This window comes from Silene latifolia, chromosome 10 (assembly GCF_048544455.1).
Source record: "Silene latifolia isolate original U9 population chromosome 10, ASM4854445v1, whole genome shotgun sequence".
Classification (NCBI taxonomy): Eukaryota; Viridiplantae; Streptophyta; class Magnoliopsida; order Caryophyllales; family Caryophyllaceae; genus Silene; species Silene latifolia.
Window position 1 is genome coordinate 141,723,941 of NC_133535.1, and position 20,422 is coordinate 141,744,362.

Below are 20,422 nucleotides of genomic sequence, written 5' to 3' on the forward strand. Positions count from 1 at the left end.
CTATGCTATTTGTTGCTGTCAAAAAAAAAAAAAAAAAGACGAATTTATTATGAATAACATAGTGTTTAAGATGAAAAATGCATTTTACAATCAAATAGTAGCTATAGAGTTGTTTACTGCTGAATTTTCACAGCATTGATGCCTCTTTCACCTCTTATTGCATAATGCTGTAAAAATATAGGTATATAATCTTGACATTCTTGTATAACCGAGGCCTGTCCGAGTCAATAAGCTCACTTAAGGGTCTTATTTCTTTGTCAATGGCCACACTACTTGGCACGGCTACTGGCATCCTTTCCTTCTCCTTGTCGATCACCGCCCTGTGTACTGAACTCTTCAATATTCCATTGCTCAATTAACAAATCTGCAAACACGATATTGACAATGATTTGATATTGAATAGGCTTATATCTTAAGTCCTAATTAATAAGAGCCCTTAGTCTTTACTCATAAAAAAAAAAGCAAAAAAGTTCAGACAGTCTGAGTTATGAGACCCGGACTCGACTTGTAAAACCCGCTATTATTAAGGGCTTGCTTGGATTGAGGGTAATAGGAGGGGAATGAATAGGGGAGTAATATGTGAGGTGTATTTCCCATGTTTGGTATGCGGGTAATTATTCACCTCCTGGAATTATTACTCTTGTGAAGGGGTAATACATTACCCACCCTCCCCCCTGGGTAATGATTAAGGGAGTAAAAGATCTCCTCAGTAATCATTACTCTTATGCCAAACATATTATCAAGGAACTCATTACCCCACTAATTAATTTCCCCAGTAATTATCGCCCAATAAAACTTACCCCCTTAATAATTACTTGGATTCCAGGCAAGCCCTAAAAAAAAAAGGAAAAAATACTAAAAAAACCTAATTTATCCGTCTCTTATCCTCAATCCACACTCCATTACTCACAAACATAAACAGTACTCGTAACAAAAAGAAAGCGAGAGATGTTGAGAATCCGTTGCTGCAAATGCAGCGTTCAAGTTGCTGATTATTATTTGCATAATTTTCAACATCTTCTTCAATTTTCAACCAATTCCTCTAATCAAAACCCTAAATTCCCAAATCAATCTTACACCAATTATTTAATTAATAATCTGGGTTTCTCTAATCAACAAGCTCACTCCATTTCTACGAAGCTTCCTTACAAGTTTGATGATGCTCACTTCCCCAAATTCTCTGGTAATGCTAATTCTGTTATTCATTTCTTAAAGCAACATGATTTTAATGATACCCATATCAAAAAGGTTGTATCTTACTACCCTCAAATCTTATCTGCTAATGTTGATCAAACCCTAAAACCCAGATTTCAAGTTTTCCAAGATCATGGTTTTTCTGCCTCTAATTTAGTTTCTCTTATTTCGTCGAATCCGTTCATTGCATCAAGACATATGGATCCTATTATCCCTGATCTCAGGGCAATTTTGGGCAGTACTGACAATCTAATCAAGTTTTTTAGAAAAATCCATTTATCCATGGGACAATCTGATTTGGGAAATCTAAATTCAAATGTTGAATTGTTGAATAAGGAGTATGGTGTTGATATTAATGTTATTCGGAATGCCATCCTTCAGTCTCCCAGAGCCTATGTGAAGAATACCGAGTTTTTCCAAAATGCAATGGTTAGGGTTGAAAAGGAATTAGGGATTCCTCGAAATTCTGGGATGTTTACATATGGCATACATTTGTTGTGTGGTTCTAGTAAGAAGAGAATCGAATCGAAATGTCAGGTGTTCAAAAGCTTTGGATGGACTGAATATGATGTTTCTGAATTAATGAGGAGAAATCCTCTACTTCTTCTAACATCTGAAGAAAATATTAGAAAAAAGTTGGGTTTTTTGATGACTGAGCTGGGTTACAAGCCCGATTTCTTAGCTATACATTCTACGTTGTTGGGTAATAGCCTCGAGAAGCGACTGGCGCCTAGGCATCGGGTGTTGTTGGTTTTGAAGGAGAAGGGTTTGTTAGATTACAGCTTCCATACTGCCGCAAAAATGACTGAAAAGCAGTTCTTAAAGATATTTATTGAACCTTTTAAGGACGATGCACCGGCTCTTCTTGAACTTTATCAAAGCAGCAAAGGTTATTCCAACATTGACGCCATCTCGAGGCATTAGCAATGCCAAGCCCTCTCGTAGCGATGTTTAGCAGAGTCGCAGAGGTTGGTCCAACTTTTTTCTCTCTTTTTCCTAAAGCTGCACTGAAAAATATTGTCAAATGTGTTTTATAGGTCTAGTTGGTTAATGACATTGTATGCTTGACTTATGATTGAAATGACATTCCTCATGGTTTATTTTCTACGGTGTGCATTCTTCACGTTGTCATGGCCATTGTTTTGTTAATAGTATAGAAAAATTGGAAGCCAGAGTGCCTCTGGTTGCTGTCTTCGATTCTGGTTCTTTAAGAATTACCTGACTTCCTGATCATGTTGTGTACTTGTCTTACGAGTTCTATAGTTCCTCTTCTACGAATTAATTTATTTGTTGAATTATTAGCAAATGAATTCGAGTATAACTATGATCTCTCTTACTTATGTTCTGGTTGTTTCCTCTTTTGAGCTTCTGGTTCGGGATTTTCGAACGCGGAGACTATATAATGATTTCTAAGGGATATTATGGTGGCCTCGTGGTGTGATTTGTGGAGAGTGTAGAATGATTGAGTTTTACCTTATTGCTTTTTGAATTGGAGTGAGGTAGCTTGTAAGCAAGGTAGTTGTACCTTGCTTACAAGCTTGTCAATGGCTGAGGTATGTAGGGATGTGTAGAGACTATAAACGGCGAAGCTTGTTTAAGAGATACTAACGATGGAAGCCGAAGTGATGTTCCTTGGTATTTAAAAGTTAAAACCAAAATGGGGGATTGTATATACTTGTTGTAAACCGTCAGCCATCAAGCAGTACCGAAGGATTCAGGATGTTTTCCCTAGATAAGTGAAGAGAAGTTCATTTTATAGTATGATTTAACCCCGAGAAATGTTATCTGTAGATCAGAATGCTTTCTTTATGTGCGTTTAACTTACTCTTAAGAATGAGGAGTGAATGACAAAAAGGCAGGAATGTCAGTTTGGATCCTACATTATATAGTTACTACAGGACATATTAGGGGTGTCTCGTGAGTATCTATATTCTCTAATTGACATTTGTGTCTTTGCGAATTCTACGTGGTACCCCTAACTTTGTCATTAGCCATCATTGTAACCCTAAACTTTTATTCCATCAATATTTGTGTCAATGCGTTGTTTTTTGGGGTGCGAATGTGTTAGTGCTCTGTTAAGTAGTGTATTAAACTCCCATTAATCTCTCTTTCCCAACAATATAACAACCGATCATCAACCACCTAACCTCTTCTTCATCGTCACAACACCATTCACGATGTTGCACCCTCGTTGCACCACCACCCATGATGTAGCACCACCATCTCACTTATTTTACATCTTCACCGACTTTCGCCTACTCATCAATTTAGACATGGCAAAACGGGTCAACTGGTCGGGTTTGGGTCGGGTCAGTTTGGGTCGGGTCAGTTCGGGTTTCTCATTGATTTCGGGTTAACTCGGGTCGGGACGGGTCATTTCGGGTTTCGGGTCTGTTTCAGGTTTGTTGGTCGGGTCAGTTTCGGGTCAAGCGGGTCGGGTTGTTTCGAGTCAGGTCATTTTCGGGTCAATGAACAATAGAGAAATTGTCATTTCAAGTCTTTTCGGTTCAATTAGAGTTATATTTTGTCGTGTTATTTTCGGGTTTGATGTTTTCGGATCGAGTCATTTTCGGGTCAGGCCAGTTCGGGTTAAGAAAGCTCGGGTCGGGTCAGGTCAATTCGGGTTTTCGGGTGATGTAGTTCGGGTCAACCTTTTCGGGTCGGGTTGCTTTTGCCAGGTGTAGTCACCATCGCACCACCACCAACTTTTTGCCTTGCCTTTTTCGTACCACCATCCTCGCCAATAACCATTCTTTTGATTTTCATTCTCACTGATGCGATTTAACGCAGCGGAATAACACAAACAAAGATATTTGCCGTAACTAGACCTATAGCTACGTCAATGGTGATTGTATTCAAGACCTATTGAATACGAATCGGGTTAAAGTTTGAAAACGCGTCAAACAATAACAAGGGTGAATCGAACGCGTCAATTCAAAGAACAATCGAACGTTAATAAAACGATACAATTGAAACAATTTCTGGTTTTTTCTTAATTCATTCTTTGCCTTTATTCAATCCCATAGCAAGGTTTATATAGCCAACTCACAGCTATACGGGTACAAACGAAAGGCCACCATTAAGAGTGCCCAATTAAGGTTAATCAAAGCTAATAATAAACTACAATTAACCAAATTAAATGCCTTGTCTAATAATAAAAATAGCAATAAAACTAATGAGTAATGAGAGCAAATCCTCCAACTTTTCAGTGCATCGTATTCAATGAAAGCTCGAGATACATTTAATCATCCCGAGATTCATCTAACCATCCCCAAATAATCATCGGGAATGCATTAAACTGATCTCCGACTTTCAATGAATTCGTCCCTCCATCGACTCATATCCATACTCGTATCACTCACCACCACCACTCTTACTAATTAATAACCAACTTTAATTTGAGTCGCCACTTCCACACACCTCGTGTCAAAAAGGCGCGCGCCTTGCGCCTCGTCGCCTCGGCCCCTTAGCGCCTCGGTGCGCCTTGCGCATTTTCAAACTAAGCCCTTTAGTTATAACTCGCTCAGATTTAGACCTATGATACTCCGACACGGCTGTTTGGCGTGTCATACTATGCTTATCGCTTACTCCCTCCCATCACGTTTGTTCTTCCTATTAACTGTTCATAAAATCCGGTCTTCGGTCCACCTAATTTGCGTTCTCGGTCTTCTGTCCTGTCCGGTTTAGCCTACTCTAACCCGCTCTTGGATTGATGTTCACTCCTATGTTTATGTTCGTCTAAAAATGTCAAAACATAGTGTTTAAGACGAATTTATTATGATTTATGAATAACATAGCGTTTAAGATGAAAACGCATGTTACAATCAAATAGTAGCTATAGAGTTGTTTAGTGCTGAATTTTCACGGCATTGATGGCTCTTTCACCTCTTGCATAATGCTGTAAAAATATAGGAATATAATCCTTGACATTCTTGTATAACCTTGGCCTGTCCTTGTTAATCAGCTCACTTAAGGGTCTTATTTCTGTGTCTATGTTCACACCACTTGGCACCGTTACTGACATCCTTGCCTTCTCCTTGTCGATCACCACCTTATGTACTGGACTCTTCAATATTCCATTACTCATTATCTGCAAACACAATTTCAAATGCTATTGGTTATGTACTCATGTCACTGAGTATCATTACTCGACACCCTTACCAAACTAAGTAACTGATATCCGCGGGGATTTTGTATTTTGAGTAAGGAAAACGATAATTACCTCCAACTGATCACCAATATTGATAAAAAGAGCATTCGGAATAACTGGCACCTTATACCATTGATCATTTTTGAGAACTTGAAGACTTTGAACATCTTTGTCTTGCAGAAGAATAGTAATTAGTGAAGCATCAGCATGTGGTTTAAGGCCTACAACGCGATTAGGGTTACAGCATGGAGGGTAAAAGTTGAATCATGCAGAGAAAGTGCCATCTTCTCCTAACTGACTCAAGAAGCTGTTCTCTTCTAAATCCAGTGATTTAGCTATAGCTTTCAACATGATTTTTACGACTTTCCTCATTTGAATCGAGTATGTATCCAATGTTCCCCTACATATAGTTGCATTTGTTCAAAATCTTGTCAACTTTCTTACATTGTTAAGTTGTTTTCGAGATAAGTAGTCAATTTATTCCGTAAAAAAAATTACCTACAATTTGGTACAATATCTGGCCACTTCTGGGTACATTCTCTGAACTAATAAGCCCTTCAAAGATGAAACTTCATCTTATAATCAAATAGAGCTAGAGTTCATTACTGCTGAATTTTCGACTATGTTACTCCGACACTTCACTTAGCTGCCGTATCACGTATCCGACACCTACTTGTTCGATACCGACACGACACTTTGACACTTCACTTTAGACCAAAAAATTGAAAAATTCGCACAAAATAGCCGTATCGGACACTCGATACGTGTCAGACATGACACCCGTGTCGGAGAGTTAGGGTAACACAGATTTTCGACTTTCTTGTATAACCGAGGCATGTCCGAGTCAATAAGTAGGAGGGGGAAGTGGAAGAGGGTTATGAGAGATCACAAACTTGTGACCGTCACAAGCAAGACGGACTGTTGCTCAATATCTGCAAAGAATATTGACTAGGCATAATCTCAAGGCATGTCACGAGGCGCCATTTTGGACCAGCATGGGAACACCGACTCTATCCTCGAGCCATGTCAAAACATGTTTGTTTTCACAGCCATGAAGACACATTCAAAGAGGGCTTGTAGCAGATTTGAGACGAAGGCTATTAGCCGACAATGTTCAACTTGCGTTCGAGCAAAAGTAAAGGGTAAGTCTTTGTTGACGGTTAGGGGTTCATCTGTTTTTGTAGGTTTGGAACTGTGGAGAAGGTTGCGAGTTTTAAGAGAAAAGAGGAAGACGCAATCCATTTTGATAGCCATTTCCATCCCCCATTTAAAAAGTGTCGTCTTTGTGTTTTTGTTAGTTCGGTTTGTAATAGTAGTTATGTTAGTTGTGTTTTTAGTAGTTTAAGGGTCTTTTCTGGCCCTCGATTTGTTTGTACTCTAACATTATTTTATATATATAAAACTAGTACACATTTGTCTAAAAAAATCTCAAGGCCTAACTAGTAAGAGCCCTTAGTCTTTACTCATAAAAAAAGTTATAAAAAAGTAAAAAGTGTTAAGACTGTCTGAGTTAGATCATCCACATTGAAGATAATTGACCATCCTCTTAGATGAAAAAGAATGCTAAGAGGATGTCCTCTTCAATATAGCACCATCCTCTTTGAAGAAGAAGAGGAAGACATCCTCTATGTCTTGAAGTGGGTGAATATTTGACTCGTTTATAACTATAGACGGATATCTCCCGTCTATAATGAGAATTTGTGAAGAGAGAAAAATAGTAGTTGTGTCCTACTTAAAAGTGGAAAAGAGGAATTAATCATCCTCTTTGATATAAGGGGGCGTTTCGTACTGGAAAGGGTAAGAGAATGGAATCAAGAAAGGGTAAGAGAGGGAAATGAATGAGATCACCCATATTATACTTGGGTGTTTGGTTGACAATTAGAGGGAAAGGGAATTAAAAGCCAACATCCACCACCTCCACCACCATTACCCACCACCTGCCACCATTATCTACACCGACACCACCACAAGTAGCGGCGCCGACGATCTTCCTCACGGTACCCCACGGCGAACCTAATCACCGCACCTCATGCCCTCAACAAACACCTTATTCATTCTAAAAAATCCACCACAACCCTTCGAAAACCCCTCCCCCACCCCTTAAAACACCAGATCTGGTGTGGCCGGCGTCGGGCGGTTGCAGTGGTGAGGAAGGTGTTGGTGGTGGTTGGTGGAGGTGGGAGAGTTACTGAAGGTGTTGGTGTGGTGTTTAGTGGTTGAGGATATGGGGTAACGTGGACAGGCGACGTCGCTGGTGGTGGTTGTGTCGGCGTCGCTGGTGGTGGTTGTGTCGGTGTGGTGGGTGTAGGGTGTAGGTGGCAGTGGTTGACGGTGTGAGAGGGTGTGGTGGGTGTTGGTTGGAGTGGTGGAAATAGGGAGTAGGAGGAAGAAGGGATTATGGGGTTATGGGCTTACCCAAGGGGGGAGGGGTATGGATGAGAATGGTTTTGGGGTTAAGGGGGGTATGAGTTACCCTTTCTTTGTGTCAAACAAACAACAACAAAAGGAATCGACTATTTTTATTCTCTTTCCCTTTCCTTATTCCCCCCAATCAAACGCCCCCCAAATGGAAAAAGTGGAAAGTAGAACAAAAAAAAAAAAAAATATTGTGACCAATAAAGAAAAAAATTGGAAAAATAAAAGAGAGGAAAAGAATCTCTTCTTCAATGTGGACGCTCTTATGAGACCCGTACCGGACTCGTAAAACTCGCTATTATTAAAAAAAAAAAAAAGCTAAAAAGTAGTAGAAAAAAAAGAAAGAAATGGGAAGACAACCTAATTTACCCGTCTCTTACACAAAAGAGCCATTGAGTTTTTTTTTTGACAACAATAGAGCCATTGAGTTTGAGTTGAAGAACAAAGAAAGCGCACAAGAGATGTTGAGTATTCGTTGCTGCAATTTCAGCGTTCAAGTTGCTGCAAATAATTTACATAATTTCCAACATCTTCGTCACTATTCAACCAATTCCTCTAATCAAAACCCTAAATTCCCAAATCAATCTTACACCAATTATTTAATTAGCAATCTGGGTTTCTCTAATCAACAAGCTCAATCCATTTCTATCAAGCTTCCTTACAAGTTTGATGATGCTCACTTCCCCAAATTCTCTGGTAATGCTAATTCTGTTATTCATTTCTTAAAACAACATGATTTTAATGATGCCCATATCAAAAAGGTTGTATCTTTTTACCCTCAAATCTTATCTGCTAATGTTGATCAAACCCTAAAACCCAGATTTCAAGTTTTCCAAGATCATGGTTTTTCTGCCTCTAATTTAGTTTCTCTTATTTCGTCGAATCCGTTCATTGCATCAAGACATATGGATCCTATTATCCCTGATCTCAGGGCAATTTTGGGCAGTACTGACAATCTAATCAAGTTTTTTAGAAAAAACCATTTAACCATGGGACAATCTGCTTTGGGAAATCTAAATTCAAATGTTGAATTGTTGAATAAGGAGTATGGTGTTGATATTAATGTAATTCGGAATGCCATCCTTCAGTCTCCCAGAGCCTATGTGAAGAATACCGAGTTTTTCCAAAATGCAATGGTTAGGGTTGAAAAGGAATTAGGGATTCCTCGAAATTCTGGGATGTTTACATACGGCATACATTTGTTGTGTGGTTCTAGTAAGAAGAGAATCGAATCAAAATGTCAGGTGTTCAAAAGCTTTGGATGGACTGAATATGATGTTTCTGAATTAATGAGGAGAAATCCTTTACGTCTTTTAGCATCTGAAGAAAATATCAGGAAAAAGTTGGGTTTTTTGATGACTGAGCTGGGTTACAAGCCAGATTTCTTAGCGACACGTTCTGTGTTGTTGGGTACTAGCCTCGAGAAGCGACTGGTGCCTAGGCATCGGGTGTTGTTGGTTTTGAAGGAGAAGGGTTTGTTAGATTACAACTTCTATACTGCCGCCGTTTTAAGTGAGAAGCAGTTCTTAAAGATACTTATTGAACCTTTTAAGGAGGATGCACCAGGTCTTCTTGAACTTTATCAAAGCAGCAAAGGTTGTTCCAACATTGACACCATTTCGAGGCATTAGCAATGCCAAGCCCTCTCGTAGCGATGTTTACCATAGTCGCAGAGGTTGGTCCAACTTTTTTCTCTCTTTTTCCTAAAGCTGCACTGAAAAATATTGTCAAATGTGTTTTATAGGTGTAGTTGGTTAATGACATTGTATGCTTGACTTATCATTGAAATGACATTCCTCATGGTTTATTTTCTACGGTGTGCATTCTTCACTTTGTCATGGCCATTGTTTTGTTAATAGTATAGAAAATTTGGAAGCCAGAGTGCATCTGGTTGCTGTCTTTGATTCTGGCTCTTTAAGAATTACCTGACTTCCTGTTCATGTTGTGTACTTGTCTTACGAGTTCTATAGTTCGTCTTCTACAAATTAGTTTATTTGTTTAAGTATTTGCATGTGAATTCGAGTATAACTATGATCTCTCTTTCTTATGTTCGTGGTTGTTTCCTCTTTTGAGCTTCTGGTTCGGGATTTTCAAACGCGGAGACTATATAATGATTTCTAAGGGATATTATGGTGGCCTCGTGGTGTGATTTGTGGAGAGTGTAGAATGATTGAGTTTTACCTTATTGCTTTTTGAATTGAAGGAGTGAGGTAGTTGTACGTTGCTTACAAGCTTGTCAATGGCTGAGGTGTGTGGATGGGTAGAGACTATAAACGGCGAAGCTTGTTTAAACTAACAATGGAAGCTGACGTAACATTCTTGGGTATTTAAAACCAAAATGGGGGATTGTATATACTTGTTATAAACGTCAGCCATCAAGCAGTACTGAAGGATTCAGAACGTTTACCCTAGATAAGTGAAGAGAAGTTCATTTTATATGATTTAACCCCGAGAAATGTTATCTGTAGATCAGAATGCTTTCTTTATGTGTGTTTAACTTACTCTTAAGAATGAGGAGTGAATCACAAAAAGGCAGGAATGTCAGTTTGGATCCTACATTACATAGTTACTTCAGGACATATCAGGGGTGTCTGGTGAGTATCTATATTCTCTAATTGGCATTTGTGTTTTTACGAATTCTACATGGTACCCCTAACTTTTATCATTAGCCATTATTGTAACCCTAAACTTTTATTCCGTCAATATTTGTGTTAGTGCGCTGTTTTTTTTTTTTTTTTTTTTTTTTTGTTTTTTTTTTGTGTGCGAATGTGTTAGTGCGCTGTTAAGTAGTTTTTAAACTCCTATTAATTTCTCTTTCTCAACAATAACAACCAATTATCAACCACCTAACCTCTTCTTCATCGTCACACCACCATTCACGATGTTTGCACCCTCGTTGCACCACCACCCATGATGTCGCACCACCATCTCACTTGTTTTACATCTTCATTCTCACCACCACCACCCTTACTAATTTAATAACCAACTTTAATTTGAGTCACCACTTCCACACACCCCATAATCTCCCCTTTAGCTTAGTTTAAAAAAGCGCTCCTTGAGTGCGCCTTGGACGATGCACTAGCCAAAACGCACCGCCTCCGGTGCGTTTGATAGCATCCGATATCTTGTGTTTAGGATTCTTTGCAGTTTGGTTTGCCTTTGATAGCATCCGATATTGTGCTCTCTAGACTAGATAATAATCATCATTAATACAATCTTAGGGCGGTCTGAGGGTGGATAAGCACAAAAGGTGCACATTTGTTGACGATTTTAATGTTCATAAGTTGCCCGGCGTGTCATACTATATTACTGTTTATAATAAGGTCCACCTAATTTGCATTTTCAGTCTTTGATCCTGTCTGGTTTAGCCTTACTCTAAGCCGCTCTTGCATTGATGTTCACCCCTTATGTTTATGATCATCTACACATGTTATAACATACAAGTAGTGTTTAAGACGACGACGTTATAAACAACCAGACGTGAGATCAAGTCCGCAGGCCTTTGTACTGTAGTGTCCATAACTCGCTCGACATCAATTAGAAAAAAAAACAGTTTATTCAATTATTGTGGTACATCTTCTAAAACAAATAAGGGGGCGTTTGGTACGGGAAAGGGTAAGAGAATGAAATCAAGAAAGGGTAAGAGAGGGAAATGAATGGGATCACCCATATTATACTTGGGTGTTTGGTTGACAATTAGAGGAAAAGAGAATTAAAAGCCAACATCCACCACCTCCTCCACCATTACCCACCACCTGCCACCATTATCTACACCGACACCACCACAAGTAGCGGCGCCGACGATCTTCCTCACGGTACCCCACGGCGAACCTAATCACCACGCCTTACGCCCTCAACAAACACCACAATCCCGACCCCAAACACCTTATTCATTCTAAAAAAATCCACCACAACCCTTCGAAAACCCATCCCCCACCCTTTAAAACACCAGATCTGGTGTGGCTGGCGTCGGGCGGTTGCAGTGGTGTGGCCGAGGAAGGTGTTGGTGGTGGTTGGTGAGGTGGGAGAGTTACTGAAGGTGTTGGTGTGGTGTTTAGTGGTTGAGGATATGGGGTACCGTGGACAGGCGGCGGCGCTGGTGGTGGTTGTGTCGGTGTGGTGGGTGTAGGGTGTAGGTGGCAGTGGTTGACGGTGTGAGAGGGTGTGGTGGGTGTTGGTGGGAGTGGTGGAAATAGGGAGTAGGAGGAAGAAGGGATTATGGGGTTATGGGCTTACTGCCAAGGGGAGGGTAAGGATGAGAATGGTTTTGGGGGTAAGGGGGGGTATGGGTTACCCTTTCTTTGTGGCAAACAAACAACAACAAAAGGAATCAACCATTTTTATTCTCTTTCCCTTTCCTTATTCCCCCCAACCAAACGCCCCCTAAGTTCTTATATAACCTCGGCCTGTAGTAGCTATAGAGGTGATTACTGCTCAATTTTCACAGCATTGATGGCTCTTTCACCTCTTGCATAATGCTGCATAAATATTGGAATATAATCCTTAACATTAACATTCTTATATAACCTCGGCCTGTCCTTGTTAATAAGCTCGCTTAAGGGTCTTATTTCTTTGTCTATGTTCACACCACTCGGCACCGCTACTGACATCCTCGCCTTCTCCTTGTCGATCACCACCTTGTGTACTGAACTCTTCAATATTCCATTACTCGTTATCTGCGCACACGATTTTGATGGAGACTGCTTATGTACTCACAAGTATCATTACTCGACACCCTTATCAAACAAACTAACTGACATATGCGGGATTTTGTCTATTAAGTAGGCAGTGTTAGGCGAGTAGTGTAAAAATAGCAAGTAAAGGAGGAATGATTTTATCTGGAAAGGGGGTTGTGGTGTGACGTGAGGTCACTGTCCTAAAGTCGATTATGTCCCGTCTACTATACAGGCAGTTGTCATAATTACGAGTAAGAAAAGCTATAATTACCTCCAAATGATCACCAACATTGATAAAAAGAGCATTCGGAATAACTGGCACCTTATACCATTGATCATTTTTGAGAACTTGAAGACCCTCAACATCTTTGTCTTGCAGAAGAACAGTAATTAGTGAACCATCAGAGTGTGGTTTTAGGCCTACAACGCGATCTGGGTCACGGCATGGAGGGTAAAAGTTGAATCTTGCAAAGAAATTACCGTCTTCTCCAAACTGACTTAAGAAACTGTTCTCTTCTAAATCCAGTGATTTGGCTATAGCTTTCAACATGGCTTTTACTACTTCCCTTATCTCAATCGAGTATGCGTCCAATGTTTCCCTACATATAGTTGCATTTTTTTTTTTTCAAAATCTACTGTTATTCGTAAAAACAGCTATTATTCGTCTTAAACGGGTGTCAATTAAAAATTAATTACCTGAAATTTGGTACAATATCTGGCCAGAGGTTAAGATTCCTGTGTTCAATAGGGTGAATTCTGAGAAGCAACCTGTCATTCCAGTGGATTGGCTGATCTTCGGAAACTATGTCACATCCATATCCTTCATGCCACTCTACTGTTCTCGAATACTTTCGCTTTTCTTCAAAAGACAGACTAAAAAATTCTTTGCTAACAAACTGAAGTTGATCCAGCAAGGAGCTTGCTACACCATGGTTTACTAGCTGCATTATCAGTTAATTGTCGTTATTACTCCTAACAACATCTTGGAAGTGTTATATAACTAATGGAATAGTAGTAAGAGGATTGAGTTTACTATATGGTATGTCGGCGTGAGCTAAATCACTGGTTGCCTGGAGGTTATATCGAAAAAATCATGAAATATCTCTATCGACAGCAATGCAGCAAAATATAGTATAACAAACCTGGAAACAACCCCAGGAAGTAAGGGCATTACGAAGTTTGAGCAGCTCTTGTTTAGCACAAGGTGACGAAAAGTCTAAGAGAAGCTGAAGATCAATAATGTGACTGTCCATGTATGGAACAGCACACCCTATCGACTCCGAATCAGAAACCGGGTTTGGGTTAGTAACAACATATCTTTCAGGAATTTGGTTGGTATTAGATTTAGTTAACTCTTGAATTGGAGTTAATGGTAGTTCTATTTTAACAGGTGATGCAGCCATTATTTTGTGGCACTTTAGACTGTATCCAATTTTGCTCTGTACTTCAACAATTCAACTCCATTTTAAAGAGTGAATGCTCATTATTTTGGCCACATCTTTTAGTAAACCCCACAACAAAGGAGTCAAGGGACCCTAAGTTTTGGTTTTAAAATCTCAACTAGGACTGACTATTTTTATGTGGTTTAAGGACTTCCATCACATATTTTTGATCAAAATACACCTATCTTTATCCTCTCCACATGACCTCGAATCACATGGCCTTGTCATTGACGATATCTTCTACTCCCCAGTCCCTACGATAAATTATTTGTTTACCTTTTAAATAAAAATACCTTTTATAAAGAATAAAAGAGAGTAAGCAAATGATTGGGATCGAGTGAGTATGATGTCTCTTCTAGTGTATTTTTACTTTCCACGGAAAATGGTAATGCCACTACACTTTTTGTTAATGCCATAACAATACAAGCTAAGGCTAAAAGCATGTTACTATTCACCATCACCGTCTCATAAATATGAGTAGCATTAGTTGCTCCGGGTGTAATTCCGGAGCAGGATTATGACCACTTAAGCTTGTAGAATGACGTCGTTGCTCGTCTCTTCCTTTCGCTCTCTCCTGTAAAGATGAACGAACTGAGGGCTCGGCTTGGTACCGAGCGTACTCACTCCAACGCTCAAGTCAGTAAATTTAAAGAGATAAGTTGTGTGTTAACTTGGCAAAGTATATTGTAGAGAGATAAGGGAGTTTATACCAGATTATTAGATGTTTTTCGGATCCTTTTCTCAATGAGAGAAGTGGAGTATTTATAGGCTTTCACCTTTTGTCACGTAGTGGCCAAGTGGCTAGCAGGTGGAAAGACTATCTTACCCTTGGCCGAGGGACCCATGCCGGGCCGGCAGGCCTGGTTGACTCCATGCCGAGGGGACTGGATGTGAGTACACGGATATGCCTCTCGGCGGCTAGTTGCGAGACCGAGACCCAGTGACAGCCGACAGTGCTTTGTTTAAGTAGGGTCGTCTAATCGCCGACTTGTCAGTCTTTTAGCTTTGACCTTGCTCAATGTGTTGACTCGGTCGGGTGCGAGAATATGCCCCATCAATTTGCCCCCAGCGTAGTCTATGCCGTGGTATGGACCTTCGATGAGTGTTGAGCGTATTCTCGCGCATGTCGAACTTCTTCCTCGGCTTGGTTCTCGTTCGTGCCGTACCATATCCCCCTCCACATGGTTGTGTAATGGACATCCAATGTGGAAAAGAAAATGGCGCGGGCCGAGACCAAGGTTGAGAGTGCCGTGTGCTTTTGATTGCCCCGTGCGTCTTTGCCAAGCTTGGTTGATCACCGGCCGTTAGCAAGTAGATACCAAGGAGCGTGTCGGAGAAGATTTGTTCTTGTATGTCGATTGACATTCCGTGGGCGCATGCTTGACACGTGGCCTGGTGCGATTGGTGGACGCTTCATGGGCTTTGCTCGATTGGTCCATCGAATGGGCTTTGCTCTATAAATAGAGCAAAGATGCCCCTCATTTTGACCTCAAACTTCATTTTCTCAAAAATTTCCTCTCTCTAGTTTTTTTTCGAAGAAACTTCTCTCTAGTTTTCGAAGCGTTACTCGGCGTAACACTTTCTTCCAAGGTAAACAAACAAATTTTTCCCCAACTTTTTACTTGTTAATTAATTGTTGTCACCATGTCTCTTCTTCGATGCTCTTCCTAGTACCTCTACTCCGGGGCGAATCGCGTCCCGATGAACAAGAGCCACTGGTTGTCACCTCGATAGGGTTCGGGGGGCGCTTGTGGCCTTCTCCTGAAGTTGATGAGAAATTTTTGGAGGGTTTTAATGATGATGATGAGGAAAAGACCCATTCTGATGTAGAGAGGCCGCAGTTCTTGTGGCACGGCGAAGCCTGCTCGATTAAACCCGATCGTGTTTGGACGAACAAGTTCGCTAGTTGTTCCGGTCCTGAACTTTTTGAAGACCATTACTCCTTCGGCAGGGGGTATAGAATTGTTATCCCTGAGGGTGATCAGGCGGTCTGTTGCCCTCCCGAAGGTCAGACGGCGTGTACATCAGACATCTGGAGTATGGGCTCCGATTTCCTCTTAATGAACACGTCGTGGCCATAATCAAAGCCATGAATGTCGCCGTGGCACAACTGCATCCCTTGGCCATTAGGATTATTATTGGCTTTGTATGGTTATGTCTTTTTAAAGGGGAGGCCCCAACGGTGAACCTCTTCCGCCGACTCCACCATCTTCGGCAGACTACCCTAGGCGGCTCGGGGTGGTACATCATACAGACCGAGCCGGGTTATGTCACCGTTTCCAAGCTGACCTCTTGCAAGGACTGGAAGGGGCGGTGGGTATATGTTGAGGTTCCGGAGGACTATCCACTGCCCCGGTCCTTCCAGCGCCGCGTCAATTTGCGGTGTGAGAGTCAGGGGGAGCATGATAGATATGTCTCCCGGAATAAGATTAAGATGGACGCCAAGAAGGTCTATCTTAAGGAGGACGAAGTGCGGGCAATGAGCCTGTTTGAGGCTGAGAAGGATGGCACGCCGAAGGGATGGATGCCCCCGACGCAGATTGTCCTTCAAGACGAGCCGCTTTGCCACGTCGGCCTCATACCGGCCCTCAGCCAGGGTGAGTGGGGTCGGTGTGAGGCCCATCTTTGCTTTTATGCTTCTGTATTTGAGCCTTGGTTTATTTCTTTTTCTTAACTGTTGATTTTGTTTCTTGCAGATCGATTTGGCCGGGATCTCTCCGTCTCTATTCTAAACAAGTTGGGACTTGACCAGGACGGGAGAGTTGTTGAGCTGCACCCTAAGGCCGCGCCACGTGATCGCAGACCGGCCCCGCACGAGCTTATGGAGCAGGCGATGAAGGCAATGGATGTGGCGGCGACTCAAGCGGAGATTGGCGGTAACGTGCCGCGCCGGAGACCAAAAACATCTACGGCGGCTACGACGTCAACTCCTACTCAATCTCCAATCCCCGCAGTCCAAAAGGATCAGGTGGTCGTCAATGTTGACAAGGACGTCACCGTTCTGGAGGGTCCTCCTACTTCAAATAAGAGGAAGGAAGCAACGCCTGCTGCTGCTGCGTTAGAGGCGAGGGAAAGAAAAGGGGTCGGTACCCGCCCTCTGTCCAAGAAGGCTAAGACGGGTACGGATCTAACCCATGGCTCGGATTTAGCAGGTTCTTTAGGCGTTCCTGATGACAGGCTTTCTGATATGTCAATGAATGTTGACATGGATGCTTTGTCTGGGTTTTTTATAGATCCGCCGTCGCCGCCGTCGTTCTCACCGAACGCAATTGGAGAAGCGACTGTGCGGAGACGGGCGATAAAAATGTCACCGCCGACTCCGCATCCCGAAGGTTTCCCCGTTCATTTCAAGGCGGAAGGCATAAGGTTGGCCAAGAGGTGGTGAAGTGGGTGAACTAGCCGACACTCATCTCGTCGAGCAAGAAAAGCTCATGGCTCAAATCGCCCTGCGCTTGAACGGCTTAGGCTCGAGCTTGCCGCTGCTAAGAAGGAGGCCGAGAGGTCGAAGAGGGACTTCCTGGCCACCATGAAAGACTTCCTCGCTGAGCGAAAGCTTAAGGAGGAGGCCGAGAAGGCGGTCCTGGCAGAGAGAGCCAAGGTTGAGGCTGCGTTGGCTGATGCTGCTAAGCTGCGGGAGGAGAGAAACAAATTTGAGGGCGGCTATCAGGCTATGGTTGATCAGAGGGAAAGATGGAAGTCCCTGCATTCGGCCGAGGCGAAGGAGCACAAGGGCACAAAGGCTATCCTTGCTCAGAGGGAGAAGGATATTGAGACGCTGAAGACCGTCATCATCCCTGACATGTGTGCCCGGTACCGGGACCAAGCTGAAGATGCTACCAGGGATGCGATTAAAGAGCTCCTTCCTGAAGGCACCTTCCCGTGGCAAGATTTTGACCGGCTTCTAGATGAGAAGGCGGCTGTTGCGGAGGCTAAGGCCGCGGACGAGGTGAAGGCGGCGAAGGCCGCTCAGGAGGCTGCGGAGAAGGCGGCCCGGGATGCTAAGGTGAAGGAGGCCAGAGAGGAGGCTGAGAGGGCAAAGGCAAGTGAAGCTGCCAAGATTTCCTCTGGGCCGCCCACCGTTGGTGATGCTGCTACTGCTGCCGGTGGCGAGCAGCAACAAGCATAGGGAGACGGGCGGTCGTCACCAGATTCACCCGGTCCTTCGGACGACTTCACTGTTCGGGGCCAACTATTGAGCCTTTCCTCCCTGCCATCCTTTTGGCGCTTCAAGTCTTATGTTTGTAACCTTTTGTTGTACCTTCTTTTTTTTGTTAAACTTTGGTAGGTTGTGTTTAGGCTTTCCCTATGGGGACGGCCGTCGACTTTGTTTTGCCTCACTTGTAAACATTTTTCAATAAAGTTTGTTTATTTGCCTTCGGCTTGGCCGAGGCTTTTGACCTCAGCCTCCATTGAGTTGTCTTCTTACGTTTTTAAACATATTGAGCGCTTTTTTTGTTTTACCTTCGGCTTGGCCGAGGCAGTTAGATTGCGTATCTCAACTGTACTTAAACGTTTTTAAACATGTTGGCATGTCGGTCGCTTCCTCCTCCACTCCCGGTCTTAGCCGAGGCGGTCGATTGCGCTTCCCAACCGCTTTGTGAACATGTTAGCGTATCGATCGTTTCCCGTCCTCCGGCTTTGGCCGAGGCAATCGAGGTTACGGCTCGACGGCGTTCGTATCTATAGACATATTGATCGCTTCCTCTGCCACTCCGTATTGGCCGAGGCGATCAGTTGCGTTTCTCAACTGTACTTATACGTTCTTAAGCATGTTGGTCGCTTTCATGAGTATCAACGCATTGGTAGTGATTTGCCGATCGGCGTCTACTAAGCATGTTGGTCGCTTTCGCGAGTATCAACTGCCATTGTAGTGACTGCCCGGCTTTGGCCGTGGCGTCTACTAGTGGCTGCCCGGCTTTGGTCATGGCGTCTACTTTGGTACAACTACGGAGGGGACAAGCATTTCGATGGAAAACTTGGATCACTCTTCATAAGATATAATCACGCGTTGGGATGCCCACAACGGTCTCGGACACCTCCGCCGCTATACGAAATACTTCCTAAGGTTGTCGGTGTTCCAGTGGCTCATTAGAGGCACACCCTCCATGTCTGTCAGCCGGTATGTCCCCGGCCTCATTTATTCAACTACCCTGTAGGGTCCCTCCCAGTTGGCCGTCATTTTACCATGGATGTTTCCTTTGTTGGTCGCGGCTGACTTTCTTAGGACTAAATCTCCTACTCTTAAGTCTCTTTTGTGGACCCTACGGTTGTATGCTCTTCTCATTCGGTTTTGATACACTGCCAAGTTGAGCCGTGCCGTGTCTCGACTTTTTTCGACCAGGTCTAGGGAGGCTCTCAGGCCTTCCTCATTTTCGACGGGGTCAAAGGTTTGCGTTCTGAATGTTGGCACCGCTTGCTTCATTGCGGGGACGGCCTCGGCCCATAGACTAGGTGGAATGGATCGTACCTGTTGCTTCTTTTTCCGTGGTTCGAAGTGACCACAGGACGCCGGGTAGTTCATCGGCCCATCTTCCCTTTAGATCTTCAACCTTCTTTTTCAACCCGTTCGGTATTGTTTTATTAGTTTGCCTCCGCTTTGCCCGTTGCTCTGAGGGTGGCAGACGGAGGAGTATGCAAATTTCATACCGAGCTCTTCCAACCAATTCATTACCATGTCGCTCCAAAACTCTCGGCCGTGGTCGAATACAATGACTTGGGGTAACCCAAAACGAGTTATGACGTTCTCCCAAATCACCTTTCTAACGGCCGCCGTGGTCTTGGCAGGTACCGCGACAGCCTCGACCCATTTGGTGAAGTAGTCCACGGCGACAATCAGGTACTTCCTTCCTCCGGAGGCCGTCGGAAATGGTCCTAATAAATCCATCCCCCACTATGCAAATGGTAGGGGACTAAGTACTGGTTGCAGATCTCGGGAAGGTGCATGTATCACCGGAGCATGCATCTGACAATTCTTGCACTTCTTGGTTTTTGCCCTGGAATCTTTCAGCATGGTAGGCCAGAAGTAGCCGGCTCGGAGAGCTTTGTGGGCTAGCGTTCTCGCCCCCATGTGGTGTCCGTAGATGCCTTCGTGAATCTCTGTCAGTATAAGCTCCGCGTCGGCTGGGCCGACACATTTCAAGAGTGGTCTTATCACGGACCTTCTGTATAATTCTCCTTCGAACACCAAGTACCTTGCGGCGATCCTTCTTATCTTCTGAGAGAGACTGCGGTCCTCCGGTAGCTCTTTTGTCAGCTTGTATTTCATTATCGGAGTCATCCACGTCGTCTCGGCTTCGATGTCGCCCACCATGCCGACGGTCTCAGTGATGCTTTTAGCATTTCTGATATCCACCAGCACGGTTCGACTGACATTCTTGATGCTTGAACTGGCAAGTTTTGAGAGAGCGTCGGCTTGGTTGTTCTCAAACCTGGGGATGCACTGTATTTGGAAAGATTTCAATTTTGCGGTGTCAGCTTTTACCCTTTCCAGGTACCTTACCATCCCATCATCTCGAGCCTCATACTCTCCTCGGATTTGATTAGTC

At 43.1% G+C, this 20,422-nt stretch overlaps 3 protein-coding genes across 3 annotated transcripts; 2 read left to right on the top strand and 1 right to left on the bottom strand.

Annotated features, from left to right (window-relative positions):
- Window positions 1–886: 886 nt before the first annotated feature.
- Window positions 887–5,894, top strand: LOC141606077 (transcription termination factor MTERF15, mitochondrial-like). The gene is made up of 2 exons (XM_074425071.1): window positions 887–2,162; window positions 5,525–5,894. Exon 1 carries the CDS (start codon window positions 949–951, stop codon window positions 2,116–2,118), a length of 1,170 nt encoding a protein of 389 aa, XP_074281172.1. The 5' UTR covers window positions 887–948; the 3' UTR covers window positions 2,119–2,162; window positions 5,525–5,894.
- A 2,071-nt stretch (window positions 5,895–7,965) lies between these two features.
- On the top strand, window positions 7,966–11,989 carry LOC141606076 (transcription termination factor MTERF15, mitochondrial-like). Its single transcript, XM_074425070.1, has 2 exons — window positions 7,966–9,434; window positions 9,963–11,989. The coding sequence occupies exon 1, from the start codon at window positions 8,107–8,109 to the stop codon at window positions 9,388–9,390; it is 1,284 nt and encodes a 427-aa protein (XP_074281171.1). The 5' UTR covers window positions 7,966–8,106; the 3' UTR covers window positions 9,391–9,434; window positions 9,963–11,989.
- A 25-nt stretch (window positions 11,990–12,014) lies between these two features.
- On the bottom strand, window positions 12,015–13,964 carry LOC141606078 (protein LATERAL BRANCHING OXIDOREDUCTASE 1-like). Its single transcript, XM_074425072.1, has 4 exons — window positions 13,578–13,964; window positions 13,132–13,376; window positions 12,707–13,034; window positions 12,015–12,435 (listed from the first exon to the last, which is right to left on the bottom strand). Exons 1-4 carry the CDS (start codon window positions 13,836–13,838, stop codon window positions 12,187–12,189), a joined length of 1,083 nt encoding a protein of 360 aa, XP_074281173.1. The 5' UTR covers window positions 13,839–13,964; the 3' UTR covers window positions 12,015–12,186.
- Window positions 13,965–20,422: the final 6,458 nt, after the last annotated feature.